The 23354-nt window shown below is 39.2% G+C and overlaps 3 protein-coding genes across 4 annotated transcripts; 2 read left to right on the plus strand and 1 right to left on the minus strand.

Annotated features, from left to right (window-relative positions):
• Positions 1 to 809: 809 nt before the first annotated feature.
• Positions 810 to 8877, plus strand: il4i1 (interleukin 4 induced 1). Of its 2 annotated transcripts, none has more exons than XM_023274652.3 (9): positions 810 to 895; positions 1107 to 1157; positions 1844 to 1949; positions 2185 to 2402; positions 2542 to 2654; positions 4220 to 4421; positions 4507 to 4575; positions 4677 to 4813; positions 7591 to 8877. In XM_023274652.3, the coding sequence occupies exons 3-9, from the start codon at positions 1922 to 1924 to the stop codon at positions 8357 to 8359; spliced, it is 1536 nt and encodes a 511-aa protein (XP_023130420.2). In that variant the 5' UTR covers positions 810 to 895; positions 1107 to 1157; positions 1844 to 1921; the 3' UTR covers positions 8360 to 8877. The 2 variants fall into 2 exon arrangements, with proteins under 2 accessions (XP_023130420.2, XP_023130421.2); XM_023274653.3 differs by having other exon boundaries at positions 2188 to 2402.
• Positions 8878 to 9123: 246 nt separating this feature from the next.
• Positions 9124 to 12076, minus strand: timm8b (translocase of inner mitochondrial membrane 8 homolog B (yeast)). Its single transcript, XM_023274655.3, has 2 exons — positions 11824 to 12076; positions 9124 to 9606 (listed from the first exon to the last, which is right to left on the minus strand). Exons 1-2 carry the CDS (start codon positions 11923 to 11925, stop codon positions 9439 to 9441), a joined length of 270 nt encoding a protein of 89 aa, XP_023130423.1. The 5' UTR covers positions 11926 to 12076; the 3' UTR covers positions 9124 to 9438.
• A 429-nt stretch (positions 12077 to 12505) lies between these two features.
• sdhdb (succinate dehydrogenase complex, subunit D, integral membrane protein b) lies at positions 12506 to 19914 on the plus strand. The gene is made up of 4 exons (XM_023274654.3): positions 12506 to 12635; positions 13779 to 13889; positions 16219 to 16369; positions 19613 to 19914. The coding sequence occupies exons 1-4, from the start codon at positions 12587 to 12589 to the stop codon at positions 19776 to 19778; spliced, it is 477 nt and encodes a 158-aa protein (XP_023130422.1). The 5' UTR covers positions 12506 to 12586; the 3' UTR covers positions 19779 to 19914.
• The last annotated feature ends 3440 nt before the right edge of the window (positions 19915 to 23354 follow it).

Genomic DNA, 23354 nt, shown 5'->3' on the forward strand with positions numbered 1-23354 from the left:
CACTGCAGTGCATCTATGTCTGGCAGATCACAAAAGGACTCTATCACTCTGCCTGCTGATGAAACTACTTTACATTCCACACACTTTACATTCTAACGTTCATTTAATCATTTAATCTGCACCTGCTTATGTCATTTGCACATCTACGCGCATTCTGTTCATTTGCACATTTCTGTATTACTTAGATATTCTTGTATATTTTGTTGATTTTTTTTATTTCTACTATTACTTTATTTTATTTTACCTTTACTTTATACCATAATATTCTGAGTTGTCTTATTGTTTACCCCCTTTGTTGACTATCCATGCTGCTGTTACAACTGAATTTCCCTCTGGAGATGAATAAAGTCAGTCTAAGTCTAGTGCTGTCAGTCTGGCCACTCTTATAAAGCCATCACTGTCTCTACCAGCTCTGAAGGGAAATGTCTTGACATTAAAATTAGCTGATACCGTTCTTGCTGGTTTCATTTCTTTCAGCTCACTCTTCTTCTAGTATGCCCACACAATTTTCCAAACCTACATTCAGCAGATTGAGTGGAGTGACTTTATAGCTAAGCCTTCTGTCTGGTTTCTCAGGGTACTGGGACAGCTTACCTTACACATTATACATTAACATGGCTGACTTAACACCCAAAGCCTCATTAGTTCAATGACCTCCGTGTTTTCCCATATACTGACAAACAATATGTGAAGTAAAACCTAACTCATGACCTTGAACAATGCTGCGTTCAGCTATACATCTCCTGAGTAGTTTTATAACCTGTGAATCTTACCTGAGCTGCAATAAGCTGCTGAAGTAAGTGTCTGTCTTTGTGAGTCTTCTGCTGAGTCCTCATTGAGCGCTGACACCAGACGGCAGTCCGTGAGAAGTACAGACATCTTTTGTTCCTCACAGGTACGATATGATCACTTTATTCAAATTATAACTCACACCTGTCTGATGCCTCCGTTACTGGAAATTTGAATAAAAGATTTCCTCAGTATTTTCCTTTATTCAACAAAGTATTTCCTTTCAACAAAAACAAAAACAAAAAAAATCAATACAGCGACTGTCAAGAAAACGAAACCTTTTTTTTTCTTTTTTCTTTTGGTTTCATTTACTGCAGCATATAAAGGCAGTCTGCCTCCTGTTGAGTGTCAGACACAGAAGGAGTTGGGTGAGTCTATGCAGATCATATATTTTAAGCAGAAAGTAGTTCAAACTGTTGCTATTTCTAATGGAATTTGTAAATGGAGTGTGTTTCTGTTAAGAGTGCACCACAATGCAGCTTTAGGTTTGACTTTTTGGATACCACTGAATGAGCACCTTCAGGTCAGATATTGAAATGAGTGAAGATGGAGGAAATGAGGTATGCTGATGACTAGTATAACCTCACTAATCTGATTTGTTCAGTGTGGTTGACTCTCGAGCCGGTGTGGGAAAATATTTCTGAAAGACCTGAGGGAGCCACACAGTCCCTCATTAAAATTACCTTGTGTGCAATTTCACACATACTATCCGTCCAGGTTTTCCAGGCAGCCTTTCCGTTTGTAAAGTCACAGCACTGGTAGTTTAGCTTTATCAGGGACTCAGGGTCATTTCTCCTCAGTCATGAATAGGCTTATGACAACTTACGAGACATTACCTTTGACAAAGGTGAGTGGAATGTAGCCCTGATCCAGCATTACTTCATTAATTGCAATAATTAAAGGTGTTTACCTCAAGTTTAATGTTTTGTTTTTGTTTTTTTGTTTTTTTTTAGAAAAAGACATTGTTCATATATAGCTTTGAAGTAAACACTTTTCATTCCCTTGTGATCATACTCCCTGAGTCTCTCCCACTTAACTTGTTTGTGTTTGTTAGGTTTCCTTTTCCTCTCATAGTGTTAGTTTCAGCAGCAGAAGGAAGAAGTCCAGACTGTGGAGTTCCATCCTCAAGGTGATGCCTCACATGGCCCTGTGCAAATTCTGTAAGTATTCAATAAGCTGCTATTCTACAATACCTTCATCTCACAGCTACAACATAGCGATATTATTTGTCAGAACTTCTCAGTGTTTAAAGTCAGCACTAAAGTCAGGAAACTGAAAGTTAGTGGTTGCTTGGCAATGCTTTGGGGATTTTTTTTTGTTTGCTTGTTTGGTGTTGAAGTCTGTCTGACTCATGATGTTGGATTCATCATCTGAGTGGATATTTTCTGCCTCCAGCAGTTCCTCTGGTTCTTGTGGGAGTTGTGGTTTTTGCTGTGAGTGGGATCATTGGAGACCCCCTGTATGACTGCCTTCAAGACACAGACTACAGCGAGCTCCTCGACATCGTGGATAAAGGACTTCCTGCCACAAAGACCCCTCGTCATGTTGCCATCATCGGCGGGGGCATCGCTGGACTGACCGCTGCCAAGTTTTTAGAAGACGCAGGACATAAGGTCATTATAGCAAGGGAATAATGACTTGTGCCTGTTCTGTGACAGTAATTGTACATTTTCTGAGTGAATGCTGATGATATCAACCTACACTGCTGTACATATTGAGGTGTGATGATTATGTGTCCCCATGGACAAAAAGGTGACCATAATTGAAGCCAGTGACCGTATTGGAGGACGTGTGGAGACCTTCAGGAACAGAAGAGAAGGCTGGTACGCAGAAGTGGGTGCAATGAGGATCCCCAGCTTCCACAAGTGAGTACAGAAATGTCCAGCAGTGAGTGGACATATTAAATAAAAGTCCTTTGTTTGATTTAAAAAAAAAAAAAAAAAAAAGAAGAAGAAAGAAGAACTAGAGTTAAAGGTCAGAACAACACAACAATACTATGGTATCTGTATGTAGATTTTTGTCAATTTTTCCAGTGCTGGTAAGTTTTCAAAAAGTACAATATCTAAGTGCAATTTTCAGGGACTTGTATAGGAACATTTCAGAGGGAAACGCTGTACTTTTGACCAATTTAAAAATGCTAATGAGTTTTATAGTAAATGGATTCTAGCCTGGACCATCTCCATGCTCAATTTAAACACCCGAATTAAACTGAAAGAAAATAAAATAAGACAAAATGCACCAGCAATATAGGTGCTCCAACATTATTAAAATGAAAATTATCATTAAATTATATTAAAATCCTTCCTGATACATAAAGGTTCATAAATGATTTAGTAACTGTTAAGTTAACTTGAAGTGGTTTTACCTGATCTTTTTAAAAATTCAGTCCCTTGTGTTCTTTTGTCTGCATTTTTGCCAATGTCAGTGTACTCTATAAATAAAGTTGCCTTGAGAGCCATGGGAGTGAACCAAAACAGTTCAATTACAAATTAAACGTCTCTTAAAAATGAAACTTTTCATGATGGCTTCACTTTTTATTCATATTTCAAGATTCTGAATCAATGGCCTGGTGAGAAATAATGGTGAAAATTTCAGGCTTTTACTTTTGATAGTTCTTAGTATGTTGTTGTTGTGTGAAAAAAATATGTGGAAAAAATGTACTGAACATGAGTCAGCATGCAGTTTTAAAAAAATAGAAAATTACACAGATTTTAAATATCCATAGTTCATAATTTTTTGGAAAAAGTTTTAAGGAAATCGAGCAGAAGGTCGAGCAGAAGAACCCTGGTGATCTGAGATGGGTGAACCTCTTTTCATGTGCAAATAATTATTTTTAATCCCAATTCTTCAATTTCTACTTAAAGCTGCTCCAGTAAAGACTTCACGTTAAAAATGAACAAAATGGCTATATGTAATGTAAAATATGACTCACAGAGAACTATAAACCAGCTCTGCAGCTGTAGTTTGTTTGAGCTTCATGAAGAACTTGTAAATCAGCTGTTTTGGTTCAGGCTGGTTGTGCTGATCAGACAAGACAACTGTGTTTATATAACATCAGTAAGTGACACTGGCAATTTACTTTACAAAGAAGCAGATAAAAGCACATATGACAAATATTAGTGCATTAGGCCAGCTTGAAGAATATTGAGTAAAAGTACACAACTACAAATCAGTTGACAAATGCGAAAAAAAAATTGGGTTTCAAGTCTAGATAAATATTAACACTGCTTTGTAGTCACTAGGCAACTGTTTACTAAAATATTAACTATGCCTATTGTTATATGCTGATATTTTGTATGGTCCATGTTGTGTTTATCCCTTGCTGTGTTGCCCTCAAATGTCTAAAGAATGAACTGCAACAAAACTGTAGTTTTAACTAAATAATGGAAATACTGTTGTACTTGTTTAATATGAAGTGCTCATTTCACAGGATTCTGCTTTCCTTTGCCTCCAAATTACAAATTCCACTGAACCACTTCATCCAAGATGATCTCAACACCTACTATTTGGTAAATGGAGAGCTACATAAAACCTACGCTGTGGAGAACAACCCTGGTGTGCTCAACTACAGCCTGAATGACAGAGATAGGGGGAAGTCTGCTGCCCAGCTCTTCAGTCAGGCACTGTGGAAGGTTTGTATAATAAAATGGTTACTTTTGTAGACTTTTTTTTGCTCATGGATCACAATGTCTTTTAATGTTTGTGATCTGTGATCAGGTGAGAGATGACCTGAAGGCAATGGGCTGCAGCGCCATGCTGGACAAGTATGACTCCTACACAGTGAAGGTAAAGATTCAACTATTTTGACACTGATCAGCATAAATCATATTCATATCAGGATGTCAATGTCACAGCATGAATGACGTTTCACATCTGCCTGCTGACAGGAGTATCTGGTGAAGGAGGGCAACCTGAGTCGAGGTGCTCTGAGGATGATTGGAGACATCCTGAATGAAAACAGCCTCTTCTACACGTCACTGATAGAGATGCTGTACATACAGTCAGACATCAATGACAACACTGAGTAAGAAATATTCATTTTATTGGTTTTTGATGCCACAGTGCTGTTTGGAAAACAGGGAGGAGAACCCACATGCCAACCAAAATCAGGCACCACTAAGTAGGATCAGATTTATGGTGGTTTACTGGTGAAAGCAAAAACAGAAACTTACAATTAGTTGTCAACTGGTTGATCAATCAACTGCTATTCTAATAATCAGTTAATTGGTTTTGCCTCTTACTTTTCAGATTTATTTTCTTCTTCAAAGTGTTGTTTGGGTTGTGAACAAAACAAAGCATTAGAGGACGCCGTGTTTCACTTTGGGAAACACTCCTTTGTATTTCCCCATCATTTTGTGGGATTTTAGAGATCAAACAGTTAAACACTAATGAAAACAAGAAAAGCACTCAGAGAGCTCAGTACTCCACCACGGCTGCTCAGTCGTTTTGTAGTAGGATCACCATCATGTGATCGTCAGCAGGCAGCTGACGTAGTGTTCACTTGTTGTCATAGTTACAGTGACGCCGTGCCACTATCTCACAATGATTCAGAAATCTTTAAGAAATCCATGGATCCAGACTATAAGCTGCATCACTGCCAAAATCTAATCACTTGGGCCTCGTGTCATTTCTGATCTTCCCTGAAAATTTCATCCAAATCCGATTTTGAGTAATGTTACTAACAGACAGACAGACAGATAAACCAACGCTGATTGTCACATAACTCCACTATGTTCCTTGGCAGAGTAATAAACATTAATTGCAGCAAGGTCAGCAAATTTAGAACAAGCAGAGAGAAAGTCCACAAAGCAGGCATACAAAGCAACCAGGACAGCACAAAGCTGGACAGAGACTGTGACAAAGAATGGGTCTGGGAAGCTTCTAAATACAGTGGAGGCCTGATGAGGAGAACAGGGGGGCTGAGAGGGGAATTAAGAGGCAGGTGAGGTGGGTGTGGTAGATAGGAGAGTGAGCACAGAGTGAAAGACTGAGGACATCTGGTGGGTGGAAAGGATGATGCATGCAAAACAAATTCCACTCAGAGCAGAACTGTGACAGGAATATGTCCATATGTCCAACACACAGCCTGTGGACCTAACCACAGCCGAGCCACAGCACTGTGGCTCAGCTGTGGTTCTCAGAGACAGAACACCTCTGGAGGCAGAAATCTCAATGAGCAGGAAGAGCTGCCATATTAGGTGCATGACTTTACTAATGACAATGTTGGTCTAGCAACACAGAGCTAGAGCTTTGTTTTGAATTTCATCTCACCATTTAACTCTCTGAACACCAACTTTTCTGTTTTGTTTTGGGTTTTTTTTTGCTACATATGTCTTTTTCTACTTAAATAAAATCTGTGCAATATAGATAATAACCTGTGCAATATTCGTACTTATGTTAGTATTTCTATTCATCAAAAAAAATCTGTGCAATACTACTTGCATGTGCAATAATATTATGTCCATAATTAATACTTCTGTATATCTTTATACAGGTTTATTTTGGATATTTTTTATTTTGTGCTACATTTCCTCTCATCCCCTTATCTTATCTTATCTTATCTTATCTTATCTTATCTTATCTTATCTTATCTTATCTTATCTTATCTTATCTTATCTTATCTTATCTTATCTTGTCTTGTCTTGTCTTATCTTGTCTTATCTTAGTTCACTTTCACTGGTATAATGTTGAGAGACCAATAGACCAAAAATATGCTGATACGAGTTAGATTTGTTGCATTTCTTACACTTTTCTCACAGGTACATAGTCTTTTGCAGGACTTACATAATAGTATTGCTACATTTAACTGCATATAGTGATTAGCCACTTGGAAGCAGCAGAGCTAGCTGGAAACCCTGCAGCATGATCATTGTGTTCAGAAGTTGCTGTGGAGAGTGTTAGTCAACCACTAACATCCATCTGACACAGAGCAACATTAACATAGATCTTTAGTAATTTGTCTGGCCACATGGTAAATGTCCAACGTTCTCTATTATTTTAGCTCTGTTTTGGTCTCCACCACTCTTGTGAAACATATCTGGCTCTTTTGCTGCTAAATATTGAAATATCTTCACTAGCTAGAAGCTAACTTGATGCGTGTGCTGTTTGGTGCTAGGGAGGTGGTGTGTGGTTTATTTAGCACAGCTTGGTTCCTGGAAAGAGGTGTGGCTTTAAATGAGCTAGATGAAACCTAAACTGCGAGTTGTGGGTCATAAAAACCAAACAGTGAGCTAAAACTCTTTATAGAATTGAGCAGACCTACATCGGGTGGTAATTCTCTGTAGGTTTGTCATTATGAACGTCACTTTTCACATTACACCCACTCATTTGGTCCACATTGTAGTATAGAAATACTGATTAGTGCAGCAGTGGCTTGATGGTTAGCACTTTTTCCTTGCAGCTAGAAGATCACTGGTTTGCATCCCGGCCTGGGACTGGGATCTTTCTGCATGGAGTTTGCATGTTGTCCCTGTGCATACATGGGTTTTCAGCAGGTTCTCCAGCTTCCTCCCACAGTCCAAAAATATGCTGAGGTTAATTTGCGATTCTAAATTGTCCGTAGGTGTGAGTGTGATTATTTGTCTCTATATGTAGATAGACTGGTAACCTGTCCAGGGTGACCCCTGCCTTCACCCTAAGTCAGCTGGGATAAACTCCAGCTTAGTCCTCATTAGGGTCTCGGGGGGGCTGGAGCCTATCGCAGCTGAGTTGGGGTGAAAGCAGGGGGCTGGATGGATGAACAGTGCAGCTTTAAGGACATATTGTAAACAAATCATTTTTTCTGGGTGTTTTTTTTTCCAGGTATTTTGAAGTGACAGATGGCTTTGACCACCTCCCCAGAGCTTTCTACCAGCTCTTGAATGGCACCATCCTCCTCAACTCTAAAGTCAAACTAATAAATCAAACAGGGAGTGGCAATGTGACCATAACATACCAAGATTGGCGTAATTCAGGCTCCCTGACTAACCTGACAGTGGACTACACCCTGGTCACGGCCACAGCCAAGGCCACCCTCTTCATAGACTTCCAGCCCCCTCTATCTGGGGACAAAATGGAGGCTCTACGCTCAGTTCATTATGCCAGCTCCACCAAGGTGGTGCTCAGCTTCAGGGAGCGCTTCTGGGAGAAAGAGGGCATCAGAGGAGGAAAGAGCATCACAGATCGGCCCTCTCGCTTCATCTACTACCCCAGCCACAGCTTCCCCGGTACAGCCGCAGGGGCCCTCCTGGCATCCTACACCTGCTCCGACGACTCCACCCTCTTCCAGGGGATGAGCGAGGACGAGCTGATGGCTGTGGTCCTGGAGGACTTGGTGAAGATCCACGGAGAGGCCATCAGGCCTCTGTGCACAGGGGGGCTGGTCAAGAAGTGGGGCTTGGATCCTTACAGTCTCGGAGCCTTCGCTCTGTTCACACCCTACCAGCAGGGACACTACGCCACAGAACTGTTCCAGAGTGAGGGGCGGGTGCACTTTGCAGGCGAACACACAGCCACACCTCATGGATGGATTGAAACGGCCATGAAGTCTGCACTCAGGGCAGCTAAACATATTAACAGCCTTACAATTTAACTTAATGTGCAGAAAATGTTTTTTTACAGGTTCACGCCGATATTTTCACTCGCACTCCATCAGCATCAAGCACTCTGATGTCATGTGTATTTTTTGTCTTATGGACGTATTTATTGATTTAGTACAAATCTATTGATCAGCAGTAGCTACAAAGCTCCTCTGCTGCAGCTCATAAACCCACATTCTGATCAGATTCCACAAAAATGAGCATGAACACAAATTATCCCCATTATCATGACATGCAGGGTTTTTCTGATAAATATTTATTTGTAATGTCAACATAGTTTACTTTCCATTAATCAACCAATCAGCTAGTTTTGTAATCATTTGAGGTGTACACTAAATGTTTGTAAGACAAGACATTGGGATTGGTTCAGAGAATTGTTGAAAAATAATGATTGAACAGAATGTTTACTCTCTTTAAACCAGAAATGCCAGTCATTACTGTATGTTTGATTTCATTTGTTTCTTCATGTGGTAAAGAGAATGAATGAGACAATAAAACATCTTGCTTTAAATTTCCAGTTTGAGACTAAGAATCTAAAAGAAAATCTAAGTATGGATCCAGCTAGAATAGTCATTTACCACATTAACAATATCTAGAATGTATTTATGATTCATGATTCCCTTAATGTCATCTTCATTGAAAAAAAGCTGCTTTTCTTTCAAAAATAAGAACATTTCTAAGTGACCCCAAACTTTTAAACGGTACTGTTGTGAGAGTAATCTTTGAATTGTGGACGAATGGAAGAAGTCAGACAATGTTTATGATTTTTAAAATCTACGCCTAAGATTCTTTAATACATTTTGAGGCTCATTTTTAAAGAAAATTAGATTCAGACTTGCAGAAATCCTGCTCAGGATCGCAGACAGGCTGCACCGGTGAACATGTGTTAGTTTACTAATGTACCATGACACAACAACACAACTTCTCAACTCAAAGAGGTAGAAGCATGCAGAGTTTCCACAGCTATCCCACAAACAGCACCAGTCTGCCAAGTCCTCCTCACATCATCTCCCATCAGCATGTCAGGAATACAAAAAACTTTGTTGTGAAACAGTCCTAATGTAGTCCACGATCAATGAGCGCCCTTCTGCACCATCTGCGTGAAGCGGTTGGTGATGGTCAGGGTGGTGTCGATGAATCGCTCTACGCAGCTCACCAGACATGTCTCCGTCCGGGAGTCCAGCTTGGAGCCTGGACTGTCCACACATTTGTCCCAACAGACATCAGTGAAGCTGTGCACCTGGAATCCATATAAAAAGCTGGTTAACAGCTGAGACATTTAACTCTGGGATGAATAATAATAAAAATAATAAATTTATTTTGTATAGCGCTTTACAAAATACTTAGACACTTTACATAGTTACATTATAAAATCAGCAAACATTAAAACAGAGGAACATCATGAAACAAGTCATGAAACACATCACAAAATAAATTAGTATTATGTATTAAAAGCAGTTCTGAACAGGTGGGTCTTGAGGAGTGATTTTAAGGTAGTCAGGTCGGTGCAGTTACGGATGTGTTGGAGTAGGGAGTTCCAGAGTGTGGGGGCAGATATGGAGAAGGCTCTGTTGCCCCAGGCTCGGTGCTTGGTTCTGGTAGGATTTATTTATCTTTTATTAAATGCGTTGCTGGCTCTATACTGATTTACACATTGCCTAAGTGCTAATAAAAAGAGCTGCGTTGACCTGTGACGATAAGGAAGGTCACGAACATTAACCCACACTATGTGAACTGAGGTGAACCAAAGATGTAAAGGCTTGGTCAACAGAGGGTAAACTCATTACACACCACCACTCATTGCTGACACACATATATACATGCACAAACACTGCACGTTCTCACACATTCACTTAGTACTGAGGGTCACTCCATGTCATGAAGACTTCTTGTTCTGAAGTCTTCATAACATGGAGACTTCAGAACAAGAAGAACTCTTGTTCTGAGAGTTCTGGATATACTGAAGTTTATTGAGGACTTCTGAGGATGAACCATAGAGAATGCTGTTGTAGTCGTTCATTTGGGGAATATCCAGAAACAGATGTCAGCTATTTTTCTCTACTATATATTTTGCTGAAACAAAAAATTCCCAATATGCTAAGAGTCTTCAATCTGGACCGTTAATCCTCTGAACTCCATGCAGCGTCAGTAGCTGGGTGCTACTGTCACATTTCTACTATAATATTAAGTCCTCTGTTTTTTCTCAACACTAACTGCCTTTTTCACACTATCCTTTGTTTATTTGTATTTTTCTGGAATGTCCTTGATACAGACATACAATTTTAATGAGGCACATCGAAATAAGTGATTTTTGATGAAAAATCCCAATTTTAATCTTAGATTTTGATCATTTTGCAACCAGAACAACATGGAGCAGATGAGCACTTCAAGGGGTGACAGAAAGATGATAATCCAATGATTCTTTCCGTTTTTACAGTTTCTGGCTAATAACTGTGACCATTTTGGCATTTCTTAAAAGATGTCTTTCAAACCTGCAAATGTGAGTTCAGAGGGTTTAAGCGGCTGATCAACAAGCGTCATGCCAAAACGTGATCGTCTGCAAAAAAAACTGCTTTAACCTAGTTTCTACACATCTGCCTGTATCAGGATCAAACAGCCAAAACATGCAAACACAAAGACGTGATCATAATATCTGTGTCATGGTCATGTGATCTGTGCTAAAGGACTGTTTTTATGAAACCTGTTACTTAATAAGTGTGTTGCCCTTGTTTAGTTTTAACTGCATGAATAACGATTATGTTTTACAAATAAAACTAATAATCTATTTTACAGTCATCCCAGGGACTATAATTGTATAATATAACCCTGCTAAATGAAATCAAGTCATTTTCTGCCTGCCTGAGTAGATAAGGCTTGCAGAGTCAGTAACTTCTTTAAAATCACTTCTTCAAACACACCTTTATAGACTTGCTTTAATGTGAAGTAGCTTTAGTTAGCTTTAATTAGTTTTAGTGTTTTATTTTGTATCATGTCCTGTTCATTTTACATTTTCTCTCTTGTTTTATTTTAATTTTAGCTGCCTGGTTCCTTGGTGTTTGGTGATTTTAATTTATAACTATTAACCAATCTAATTCTCTAATTTTTAAACTGCCTAATTCCTTTGTTTGATATGCATGCTGATCTATCTAATTATTAATTTATTTTTACTATGTATTTTAATTGACTGCTCTGACTTGTCTCCTTGTGTCGTGCTTGAATGTCTGTGTTGCATGTTTTGACTGTCAAAGCACTTTGTGAACGCTGTTCTTAAGGGTGCTATGTAAATAAAGTTATTATTATTATTATTATTATTATTATTATTATTATTATTTTGATGCCTCAAACATATTGAGGACGGTAATCGGTTTTTGGCAGACGATCCCTTCCTGGCACAACAGCGCATGCGGCCTGCTGTCTGCCGGTTAGCACCGTTAGCACGGTTAGCATAAACACACACCTGGGCCTGGAACTGCGCCTTCTGCTGCTCTATAGCGATCATACGCTGAAGCTCCGTCGCCTCTGCTTTCTCGGACGCACTCAGGTTATCAAAGCTGTCCATGGTCGTCTTCTTCTTCAGCCGCTACAGAGGAGCTGGACGCCGGAGACACACCGCTGCTGCTGCTGCCGCTGCTGCTACCGAGGTGACCTTCCGAGCTGCTGCAGCAAACACCGCAGATCTCCAAACCATCAGAGCCGCACAGCTAAGAGGACCCTGCACTCTGCGACATGCGCAGATCTGCGCCAGACAGACGGCGCAACCAGTGACGCTGACAAAGTCAATGAATGCTTTAACCCTTTGATGCACAACATGGGTCAAAAGCATAATCCAGTGGAAAAAATGGGCATCTCCTGACCCACACTGCGCGTCAAAGGGTTAAAGGAGCTGACTCGGAAGACGTGCGGGCGCAGCTTTTCCCTCACGTGGTTCACCAGGAATGAAACATACATCCTATATCAAAACACATTTACATATTATTGTGGTTTAGTAAAAACATTCTACTAGTGGTTAAAAAAATATAATATAATATAATATAATATAATATAATATAATATAATATAATATAATATAATATAATATAATATAATATAATATAATATAATATAATATAATATAATATATAAAGAGTATTAACTGATCTCCAACATCCGTCCTCTTTGTGACGTTGCCGACTCATCAACTACATCCGGGTAACTGTGGTGACCTTGGTTGGTTGATCATCATGGCGGCTCTCATCAGGTTGAGTTCTGTGTGTCGCAGAGGAATTAAACGTGAGTACTGCTGTCCCTTCTCCGTGTTTCTGTCACCTCTGAAGATACGTGTTTGCTTTAGAGCAGCCGTTTGACAGCAGGCCTGTTTGGAAGAAGGGAAGTCGAGTCTAAACTGTGTCCGAACAAATCACGGCCGTTTCAGGCTGCTGCTTTCAAGTTCACCGCTCCAGTGAAGCTGGTTTCAGCGTGTTCATCAGCTCGTGTTAGTGAGCTGACACCACTACAGTCTGTGGTTAACGTTGGACCTAAAGGGAAGCTGTCACATTCACTGCTGGTGACATCAGTGTCCGACAGTGCCGTGGACGAGAGACACAGAACTCTACTCAGAAGTTTGGGAATTATAACTTAGCATAGATTTTAAAGAGTTACGTAACAGATAGAACTTTGCTGTGAAATTTTTCCAAGACGGTAAAACCTAGCTATTAATTCGGCATGTGTCAGAGAAAGGAAGAAGTCGTTTCAGTAAAAGTTCATGTCAGGTTAAGACTGCTCACGACCGCCCTCCTTTGACTGTTTGGGTGGACCGTATTCAAATATAAAAATGACTGGGTGGTAACTGTTTACTTGAGCCTTTTTTTAGCCGAGTGTTTAGTATTCACAACCAAAGCTGTGTAATATTTAAATTAAATCAAAGTAATTACTACTGAGACGAAATAAAAATGATATATGTATGTGTTATATCTGTTTTTTTGTACAAATAAAATGTACTTTACAGATGAATGCAGTGATCTGGGAGTATCTTAGCTGTGGCCTCTGTCATTTGAGGGTCACAGCACCTAGTCCTAATATTCAATTCTTTACATCCTACTTTATTGCTGCATTTGGACCAAAAAGAAAACAGTTAGAAAAGATATCACTGTTTAGACCATGTTGATTGCTATTCTTTGTAGTGGTGCTACTATTCCTGGTATTGCAGAGGTAAAAAAATATATATAATCCAAGACAGAATAACAAATGTTTAGTTATATTAAAAATATATATACACTGGTGAAAGTCACAGTTTTTACCTTCTTAGTTGAGTCGTGCCATAATGACTCTTTATAGGACTGTATTATTGTTTCATCTGTTGCCCACAGTTCATTCTGGATTGAATTTCATAAATTGTGCAGTTTGACAATATAACTTCTTGTCTTTTCTTCGCAGCTCTGTTCTACCAAAGCGCTTTGCTGGCCAGGCCACTAGTCGTACCAAACAAATACCAGGAGCAGCCCCACCTGCTGACAGCGAGGATTCATTCGTCACAGGCTCTCTATGGTCAGTACTGACATGCGGAAATTTGTAGAAGTACACAGTAACCTACATGAGGCGGGTATACAGAATGTCAAGGAAACCTTAAAACTTAAACACAGGTGTGGCACACCACAGCACTGAATCATCACCTCTGACACACTTTAATCAGTACATAAAAATTCTACACATTTTCCACTTTTGACTGAATTCAGTTATCTGTAAAAGCACACAAACACGCTGTTATCAAATCATATAACGTTAAAAGTATCCCAGCATAATGCAGACTGTAATTCATGGAATAGTTATCAGTTTAAAAGGTTAAAGTCCAGTGTAGTGTACTGTGGTTAAAGAAAATGCACCATTATAATCCCACTTGGCTGGTAAGGGTGTGTATTTAGTGCCCAACAGGATCATTTTGTGATCTTTTTTAATTAGTTTAGTATGGTTTATAATTAGATTTAGTTACTGGTGTGTGGACATACAGTTTGCAGTAGGCGCATTTTTTTTTTTTTTTTTTTTTACTATTAAAGCAGGTGGTTGACACAGTTGGTTGTAAGCAGCTGGTGTTTTGTGGTCTAGATTTAGCACCCCAAACTCTAGAATGGTGTCAGTATTTTGACACCACAGATGTGTAAGGTCCTCTCAGTGTTTGTAGGTCTCACTGGCGGTGGCTCACTCACTATTTAGGTTTGTGGGTCACAAACAGTAGAATGGACGTTTTCTGTGGTGTTTGACAAATTTCAAAAAATGCCACAGCTTTCTCATGTTTGACCTGTTTTCTGATTATTATTATTATTTTCAGATGGAGACTTTGTGAACTTCTTAGTGCATGTTTGGCTTGTTTTGCTAAATACAAGAATGTAGAAAAGTGCTTACACCTGCAGGCCAAAAATGTTATTGTAATATTTTGGAAAAAACAGACACATTTGACAATATTAGCATTTAGTATTGATATTATCAAGCCTCTTCAATGTTAAGCAAGATGTGCTCTGTATTAAGTGTCATGAAAATGTCATGTCAAGTTCTTAGATGGTCAATATTTTGTTTAATTCTAAAAAAATGTTAAAGGATGTTTAAATTGTTTCATAAAGGAATTTAGGTTTTCCAGAACCTGAAAAACAAGGAATAATCTAATCACTGCTGCAGAGATATGATGGCTTGATCATTTTGGTGCACTCACTTAAAAAACCTACATCTTTCAGGTTTTGTAACACAAGTGTGTAACAGAGGTTTACTGCTAAGAACATACAGCGTTAGTACTATGAGTGCAGTATTGGGTCATGATTAGACATTGAAAAAAACTGTATGAAGGTGAAAATACTGCGTTGCTGTGTCAGTCTCCTAGCAGTTCTGTATTACTAGTGCAGTTCAGAAAAAATAGAGCATTGTGAAGTTTAAAATATCAAACTTCAAGGTGTTCTATTTTTTCTGAAATGCATCATTTATTTAAGAAGGTATAAATTTAATATGTTTAAGACTCATTACACGTAGCGTGAAATATTTCAAGGCTTTTTTGGTTTTAATTTAGATTATTATGGCTCATGGGCAATCAAAAAGTTGCACAACTACCCATAATATTTGAGGCTACTTTCAGCAACTCTATCAAGTAATTGTCCAGTGTATAAGCCTCGTAAAACTATTTTGTGTCATTTTCAATCTATGCTAAGCTAACTGTCTGGTGACAGCTTGTGTGTGCGTGTGCTGCACAGTGATCAGTGGGTAGCACTGCTGCCTCCCAGCTAGAAGGTCCCCGGTTCGCATCTCAGCCTGGGATCTTTCTACATGGAGTTTGCATGTTCTCCCTGTGCATGTGTGGGTTTTCTTCAGGTTCTCCGGCTTCCTCCCACAGTCTAAAAACATGCTGAGGTTAACTGGTGATTCTAAAATGTCTGTAGGTGTGAATGTGAGTGTGATTGTTTCTATATGTATGTAGCCCTGTGATAGACTGGTGACCTGTCCAGGTGTCCCCAGCCTTCACCCTAAGTCAGCTGGGATAAACTCCAGTCCCCTCATGACCCTAATTACGATTAAATGGTGTTTAGATAGTGGATGGATGTCTCAAAGAGACTCAAAAGTGACATCAGAGCAATACAAACTGACCATAGAGACCTCACAGAAATATCAAAGACATGCAAAATGACCAGTAAGGTCAAGAAGCGGTGTGGGTCCATTTATGTATTTTCTGTCAGTGCTTCATAACTGTCAATCTGCTAAATAAATATATATATATATGGATTATGTATCACATGTCCAAAGCAGATTAAATATCCTGCTTGCATTTTGAGGGTGCCTCTGTCTTTGCTTTCACCGTGCTGATAACTAAATGTGATTTTTCGGTTGTCTTTCTCCACAGCGGGCTCTGACTCCAAAGCTGCGTCTTTGCATTGGACAGCAGAGCGAGTGCTGAGCATCCTGCTGTTGGCCATGGGCCCTGTAGCTTATTTTTCCCCTGGTCCTGTCATTGACTACTCCCTGGCTGCTGCCCTGACCCTGCACGGACACTGGTAAGGCTCAAAAACACTTTCCTGATCCCTGGTTTCATAAGGTCTGCAGACAGCGTTTTTGTGTACGAGTTCATATTATGGTTTCATGTTATTAGTCCATATTCCAGTTCTGAAATGAATCATTTATGTCTTCAGTGTTGGCTTTGTCTTCTCTTCTGTTCCATGTAACATGCTGAATCACTTCCATGCTCTCCATGTTACCCACAGCTTTAAAATGACACATTTTCACTTCCTTTTTACTTGGCAGTTACACAGCTAAGGTCTGTTTCTGGTCATTTATGGTCAGACTAATTCTTCCTCCAGTGGTAGTTCTTGTTATTGAAAGTATTATCCTGATTCTGGGAAAATGTGGGGGGGTAAACTCCTGCATAGCATGAGGACGGCAGTGAGTTGTACCTCTTTGTGATTGGAGTATTAATTTGAACCATCGGTCTGCTACAAGTCTTTCCACCAGCAGATTGTAATAGCCAGATCAAGAAAGTTGTTTGAACCCTCCTCAGATTCAGGTTCCCAATGTCTTGAGCTACTACATAGATCCACTGACCCTTACAGGACAAAAGGCAAACTTTGTGCCAGAGGTGAGGGTAAGTCTCACTGTAGCTGTCAGCAGCTATTTATTCAGCCTTGGCTAGGTACGGCTCTGTTTGCAGACTTGAGAAGGTGGTTTTAGCTTAGTGTCACAGCGATGTGCTCTTCCATCAGTCAGAGCACAGACAGAACGGCGTGGCAGGTGTACGCCACAAATCCCAGTCATAAGTCTTGCTAAGTAACTGCTTTTGAGGCAGAAAAGTATCTTGGGTCGAGCCACGTCTTCTTCACAACTGAGACGAATGCTCCGATGTCTTATGGCATCAGCATCGCTATCATGAGAAGCATGAGAAGGTTGGCAAGCTTCCTCTTTTCAGTTGAGTTCTTGCCTAATAGGATTTCATAGCTCTAAGGAATGTTGGAAATAAATGCCAACCTAATGAACAGAGCTTCATTAAGGCAGTAAGCTTTTTTAATTGGTGTGGGAGAGCTAATAATATGAATGCTATTAGTAATTTAGTGAATAAAAACTCTGGTTTCTGGTAACATCAGTCAGAAGTTTTAATAGCTATGGCCATCTTCTCAGTTGTAAACAATATCATAATCACCAAAGTAATTGCTGGGAGTTTTGAATGCAGGGGGGTCAATATATAATTGCAGGACTTTTTGTAACACAGTTGACAGGTATCATAGTTGACATTTTTGCTGTTTTCAGGCCTAAAATCAACATGGCTGCCTAAAATTACCACAAACATACTGAAAACTGCCACAAAGGGGTGCAAAACGACCAGAAAAATGCACAAAATGACCACAAGAAGACCTAAAATGCCCAAAAAACTGTCAACCCCTAACAAAATTAGCACAAAGACACACAATATGACAAGCGACATACAAAATAACTACAAAAAATTGTAAAATGACCACAAAAACACCTAAAATTATCATAGACTGAAAACGGCCACAAAAAGGCACAAAATGACCACAGGAAGACCTAAAATGCTCACAAAGTGGACTGAAAATGACCAGAAAGGAAACAAAATAACCACAGAGAAACAAAATGACCAGGTAATGTGATTTGGAATTAACACACTTCCTTGAGAGGTGTTTTTTAATGGGGAACTTAGTTGAAAGTGATTTATCGGACATGGATAACTATGTAAATCTGAATAAATATCGGTCATGATTATCTTAATAAAAAGAACACAATCAAAACCATTTTTTAAGCTCATTTTATTATTGTTTAGCTAATTAGAAGGTGATTGTTATTGAATTTGGACAGTGATTTAGTTGACATTTTAGTTATATCCAGTCATTTGTTATTAATAAATGATTGTTTCCATAATAAATAATTATGGAATTTGTAAAGACATGATCGTAATGAACATAAAAAACATTGTTTTTTTTGTTTTTTTACTTTTAATAAAAATGTATGCAAGATATATCCCATGGACTTCAAAAGTCCCTCAATTATAGATTGACCCAGAGACACTTCAGAGTATGTCTAAAGGGGTAAGAAACAAAAGCCATCAGATGACCGCACAGGTTGTAAACAAATAGTATATTGGTCCAGTTTTAATAAAAGGTGAGATGTTAACTGTGACTTCCAACGTCCATTCACTTACGATTCATGGACAATTTTGCATGAAACAAACAAATCCAGCAGCATTTCATTTCCCACTGCATTAATAAGTGGTTTGGATGTCACAGTTTCTCTGCTCCACAGAACTGACTGACTCCATAAAACTAACAGCAGAGGCACTTAGGTGCTGATAGTGATGTACAGCGTGTTAATACAAGCTAACTGCTTTTTTCTTTTATTATCACATGACAACTTTAATGGTGATAAAAAGAGGTGTCAACAGATTGTCCACAGAACAGATGGCCAAAGCAAAACATTGCCTTGCATTAAGGGTGTCAAAATATTTTCAGTTTTCTTTTTTTTTATTTTGTTAAAAAAAAGAAAGAAAAAAAGTTCTGTCATTCCATTTCTTTTTATATTGTTTCAGTTTTTGTTGTTGTATCATTTTAGGTTTGACCTATCTACAGAGTGTCCCTAAAGTCTGGACACATAGGAAATCTCATTAACTATAATGTTTTTGCCTCCACTGACGAAAGAAGAAAGAGTTGAGCTGGTACTTCTCAGTGGAGTGAAGGATGGACATATGGAACGATAGCAGATGAATTTAATCTGTGGAGGCAAACATAATGATAGTAAATGAGATTTTCTATGTGTCCAGACTTTAGGGACACTCTTTATAGAAAGGTACTGAGTGACAGTCTGGATTTTTGTATCGTGACAACTTTAGCTACTGAAGTCTTTCGAGCTGTGCACCATGCCTTATGTGAACAGAATGTGATTCAAAGCATGAACTATTTAAACTGGTAAGATAAGTTCAAGTTAGATGATCATAACAATATCCAGGAGTCTCCTTTAATGTTAAGCCTGGAGATATTAAGAAATTTAAAATGGTTAAAAAAGGTAGCAAAGACAAATAAGAATATGTCAGTAATTCAGATTCTAAAAAAAGATTGGCCAACTTTGTAAAGTTTCAGAAGTCCCTGTGGTTCTTCTAAACTGCTTGAAACCCTTTAGCTTCAGTTGAACAACACACAGTGCGACTTGGCTCATGTGAAGCTAGTGAGGCTTTGAATGGACAGTCTGCTTCTGTCTGCACTGACTGCTAACCTTGGCTGTGTCTGCATTTTGTCTTGCAGGGGCATAGGGCAGGTGTTGACAGACTATGTTCACGGGGACACAAAAATCAAGATCGCCAATGCAAGTCTCTTCGTCCTGTCCACCGTCACCTTTGCCGGTCTCTGCTACTTTAACTACAACGACGTGGGAATCTGCAAAGCCATCGCCCTTCTCTGGAGCAAATGAACATGACTATGGACTGGGAAGCTCAGGAGAACACACACATTGGGGCAAGAGCAATGTTGTCCTGGCTGACTGTAAAAAATTCAAGGCGTTCTTTGTAAATTCATATAAATATATCATTTTGACAATATTGCATTCATTCATAGATGTGTAATTGTTATTAATGTTGATCACTTCAGGCTTGGTCTTTGTATTACGTTGGTTGGGCCACAGCATCCATTTTCTCTGTGAATGTCTCAGAGTAGCTTCTGTTCATGTTCAGCGTAGACTAAACTCAAGCTACAGGGACGTGGGTGTTTTTAAGTAAACCATAATGGCGTTGACCAGTCTTACAGAGAACTGATTGACATCTTATTTTTTTTCTCGCTTTGATCCTTCTCGTCGCTGATTTCTTAAATGTGTTTTGTTTCAGTGGCAGGATGTACATACTAGCTTTTACTCTGAAACCCATCAGGACTAGCGTTGCAGGCTGCAGTTTTGAGCGGCTGTTACCATGAGATATGTCTGTGTAGATTCACAGTAATTCCAAGTACTTCAGTAGACAGAAACTGGACTTTTTTTTTCATCCAAGGGGCTTCCTCAGTTCTGACTGACTGCTGGGTGATTCCAGGTAGACAGCAATGACCACATTCTGCACGACAGGACAGATGGTTTGAGAGAGGAGGTAAAGTAGAAGAGCCATCTGTAAACAAAGGAGGGGGTCTACCTCCCTCCTCATCAGGTACTTTAATCACTACCCAGGCAGTTTCACCACCTTTAACACCTGGACTGGTGAGTCTTGGATGGCTAACAGGCTGTGAGCCATGTAAATGGAGTTGAGAATGAACATGTGGAACTCCCATCAGTCAGCTAGAATTACAGAAGCCTCTTAGATGAGAGGTGAAAACTCTTCAAGAACCATAAAAAGTCCAGTTGCTTTATACTGTAGCTCTTAGGATCTTTTAAGAGTCGCGTCACCCTTCATACTACTCACTGGTTGCAGTTGTTCATAGGGTCCACTGAATTCTTCTTCTATTGCGTCGTCTTGGCATCCTAGATGTTGGCTGACAGGAGCACATACTGCAGCCAAGATAAAGTCAGGTTGATTTGTGAAACCTCCAACCCTCTTTCATGATGAGCTGCAGCAACCGGGACAAGTGTGTACTTGCTAGTAAGATGGCATGTTTGTTCAGAGGCTCTGCTCTGCCATGTTATGAAAGGCTCAATAAAGGTAAGGGAGGCTAGATCTCAAGCGCATCCTGAATTCAAGCCATGCAGAAATATTTACCCACCACTGCATCTCCAGCTCATGGCGTCTGACAGTAAATGAATTCTTATCTGCTCACGGTGTGTAATCCACAGCAGGGTGTAAAGTGTGCAAAATGCCGTCCTCTAAAAGACAGCAATGGTGGCATGAATGCCTCTGTAAGGTATCACATTGTATTGTACTTCATATATGAATTACAATCTCCTAATGTAGGAGAAAGCTGAAACAAAGAAAAGAAGACATTTAAAAATATAAACATACATTTATTTTGGCCATTTCAAAGTTTGTGACAATTTTTTCAAAGGCTTTAAGGCACTGTTCCTAAATCAGCGTGAGCCTATATGAGAACAAGACTCAGTATGTCTAACCAAAGCTCTACATGTTATGGTGTAATCATGGAACATTTATTTAGAGCACACACACATTCACAGAGTCCTTGCATGCAGTCTTAACAAGCAAGAGGTACACCAGTTAACTGTTGTCACATCTGAGCTCTGGATTTGTTGTCATGATGCTCATGCAGTAAATGTTTATTATAGCTTACAAATGTGGTACTGGTCCGTTCTTTACATCAGTGGTCAAAGTACAACATCAAAACGAGATTAATCACAATACAAAATGCATGCAATAACATAAGAATATAATATAAAAATAACTGCTGCTCTTAAACTGTATATATCTATAAGGCAGAGCTGGGAGGACTTCAAATCACAAATGATGCACATACGGTACATTTCTGAACACCCCTTTGTTTTTAGAAAAAATAAGCTGCTGCAGTTGAGGATAAAGATACTTTGGAACTTCACTTTCAAAATGCAGCATGTAATTGTTTATAGCTGTCACTCCCTTTCAAGGCAGAAATTAGTGGCAACAAGCTGCACAGCTTATCGTTGTAATTCAGTTTATTAACCCTTTATCGGGCACGTGATCATATTTGGTAACTTCCACACACATTAAATATGGCGTTGCGCCTGCCTCTCAGCGAGCCAATCAGCAAAGATCACTCTACATTACAGCACACTACACATCATGGCGTTTGACCAATCAGCAGAGGCCTGGAACCTATCAAACTTTCTCTCTGAAAAAGACAGACTTGCGGCTCAGTCTATATTTGCGGTTGAAAAGTCAAAACTAACCATGGTTAATTGATGAAACTCACACATTTTACAGTTGAGTAGTTGTGCTAAGTGATGATATATACATTTCTTGGAATGTTTTCTTGGAAAAGGTTTGAAATTTTGAATTTCGAAGTATTTCAATGAATGCTCTTTAAAGGGTTAAATCAGGATTGTAGAGGTGTGACGAAAGAAAAGGTCAAAGGTGAGTGAACGGTACACCTAAGTGCTCAATATTAGACAAATAACTACTGGCACAAGATTAAACAGTCACTGGTAAAATCCCTTTATAAAACAAAGTATCTTGTAAGAGAACATTTTAAGTAAAAACACTTGTAATACAATAAAAATGACAAACTAAAATAAGTGAGCATTTTAAGAGCACAGAATTTAACTGAATAATATCCCTTCTTAATAGCAGATTAATTGCAGCTAAAGCATTAAAGTATGAATAATAAAGCTTGCAACTATTTTACTATGCAATGCTTTTTAGTAGCTTCCAGCAGCATGCAATGATCGTACCTAATAATACAGTTGATTAAACTGATGTGACCTGGGAGCAGATCAGCAGAAAGTGGATAGCTGGAGGAACAAATGAAAAATGATTACTTGATTCATCTAAAGTTACCTAACCACACAGATGGTGAGTTTCTGATCTGCAGAGGATTCAACAGTTTCCTGCTGCACAATCCACTATGACATTAGAGGTGTGTAACATCTATAGACAGCCACCACCTTCAGAAAGGTTTTAAACCCGGCATTACTGACTTTTGTACATGAAATATAAGACTTCTTATTAAACAGAGGCACACAGCACTGCAAGCTGTTCATTTAGTAAGATATGCTTAATGAAACAAATAGTGACTCTGCTCTAATGCCCATTTTCCACTCCTAAAATTTTTCCATCTGCATAGGGCAAAAGTTATCCACTTCATTCCTGCCTTGAATCAAGACCAGTTTGTGCCGAGATGCATTGTTGCCATCGTGCTGAAATCCAAGGAACCGACCTGGGTACAGCGTGGACTCAAACTGATAGCTGGAAGGTGCTGACAGTTTCACCATGTAGAACAAGGCCTCGTCACTTGTTTTATGAAGGTCTGTGGGAATTTCCTGATCAATTTTTTGATAGACACAAGTAAGAAAAGCCATTTAATTGTTCTGTCATACTGCTGCACAGTGAACAGGCTGCAATCAAAATGTACAGGATGACCTTTAACA

Source organism: Amphiprion ocellaris, chromosome 7, assembly GCF_022539595.1.
Source record: "Amphiprion ocellaris isolate individual 3 ecotype Okinawa chromosome 7, ASM2253959v1, whole genome shotgun sequence".
Classification (NCBI taxonomy): Eukaryota; Metazoa; Chordata; class Actinopteri; family Pomacentridae; genus Amphiprion; species Amphiprion ocellaris.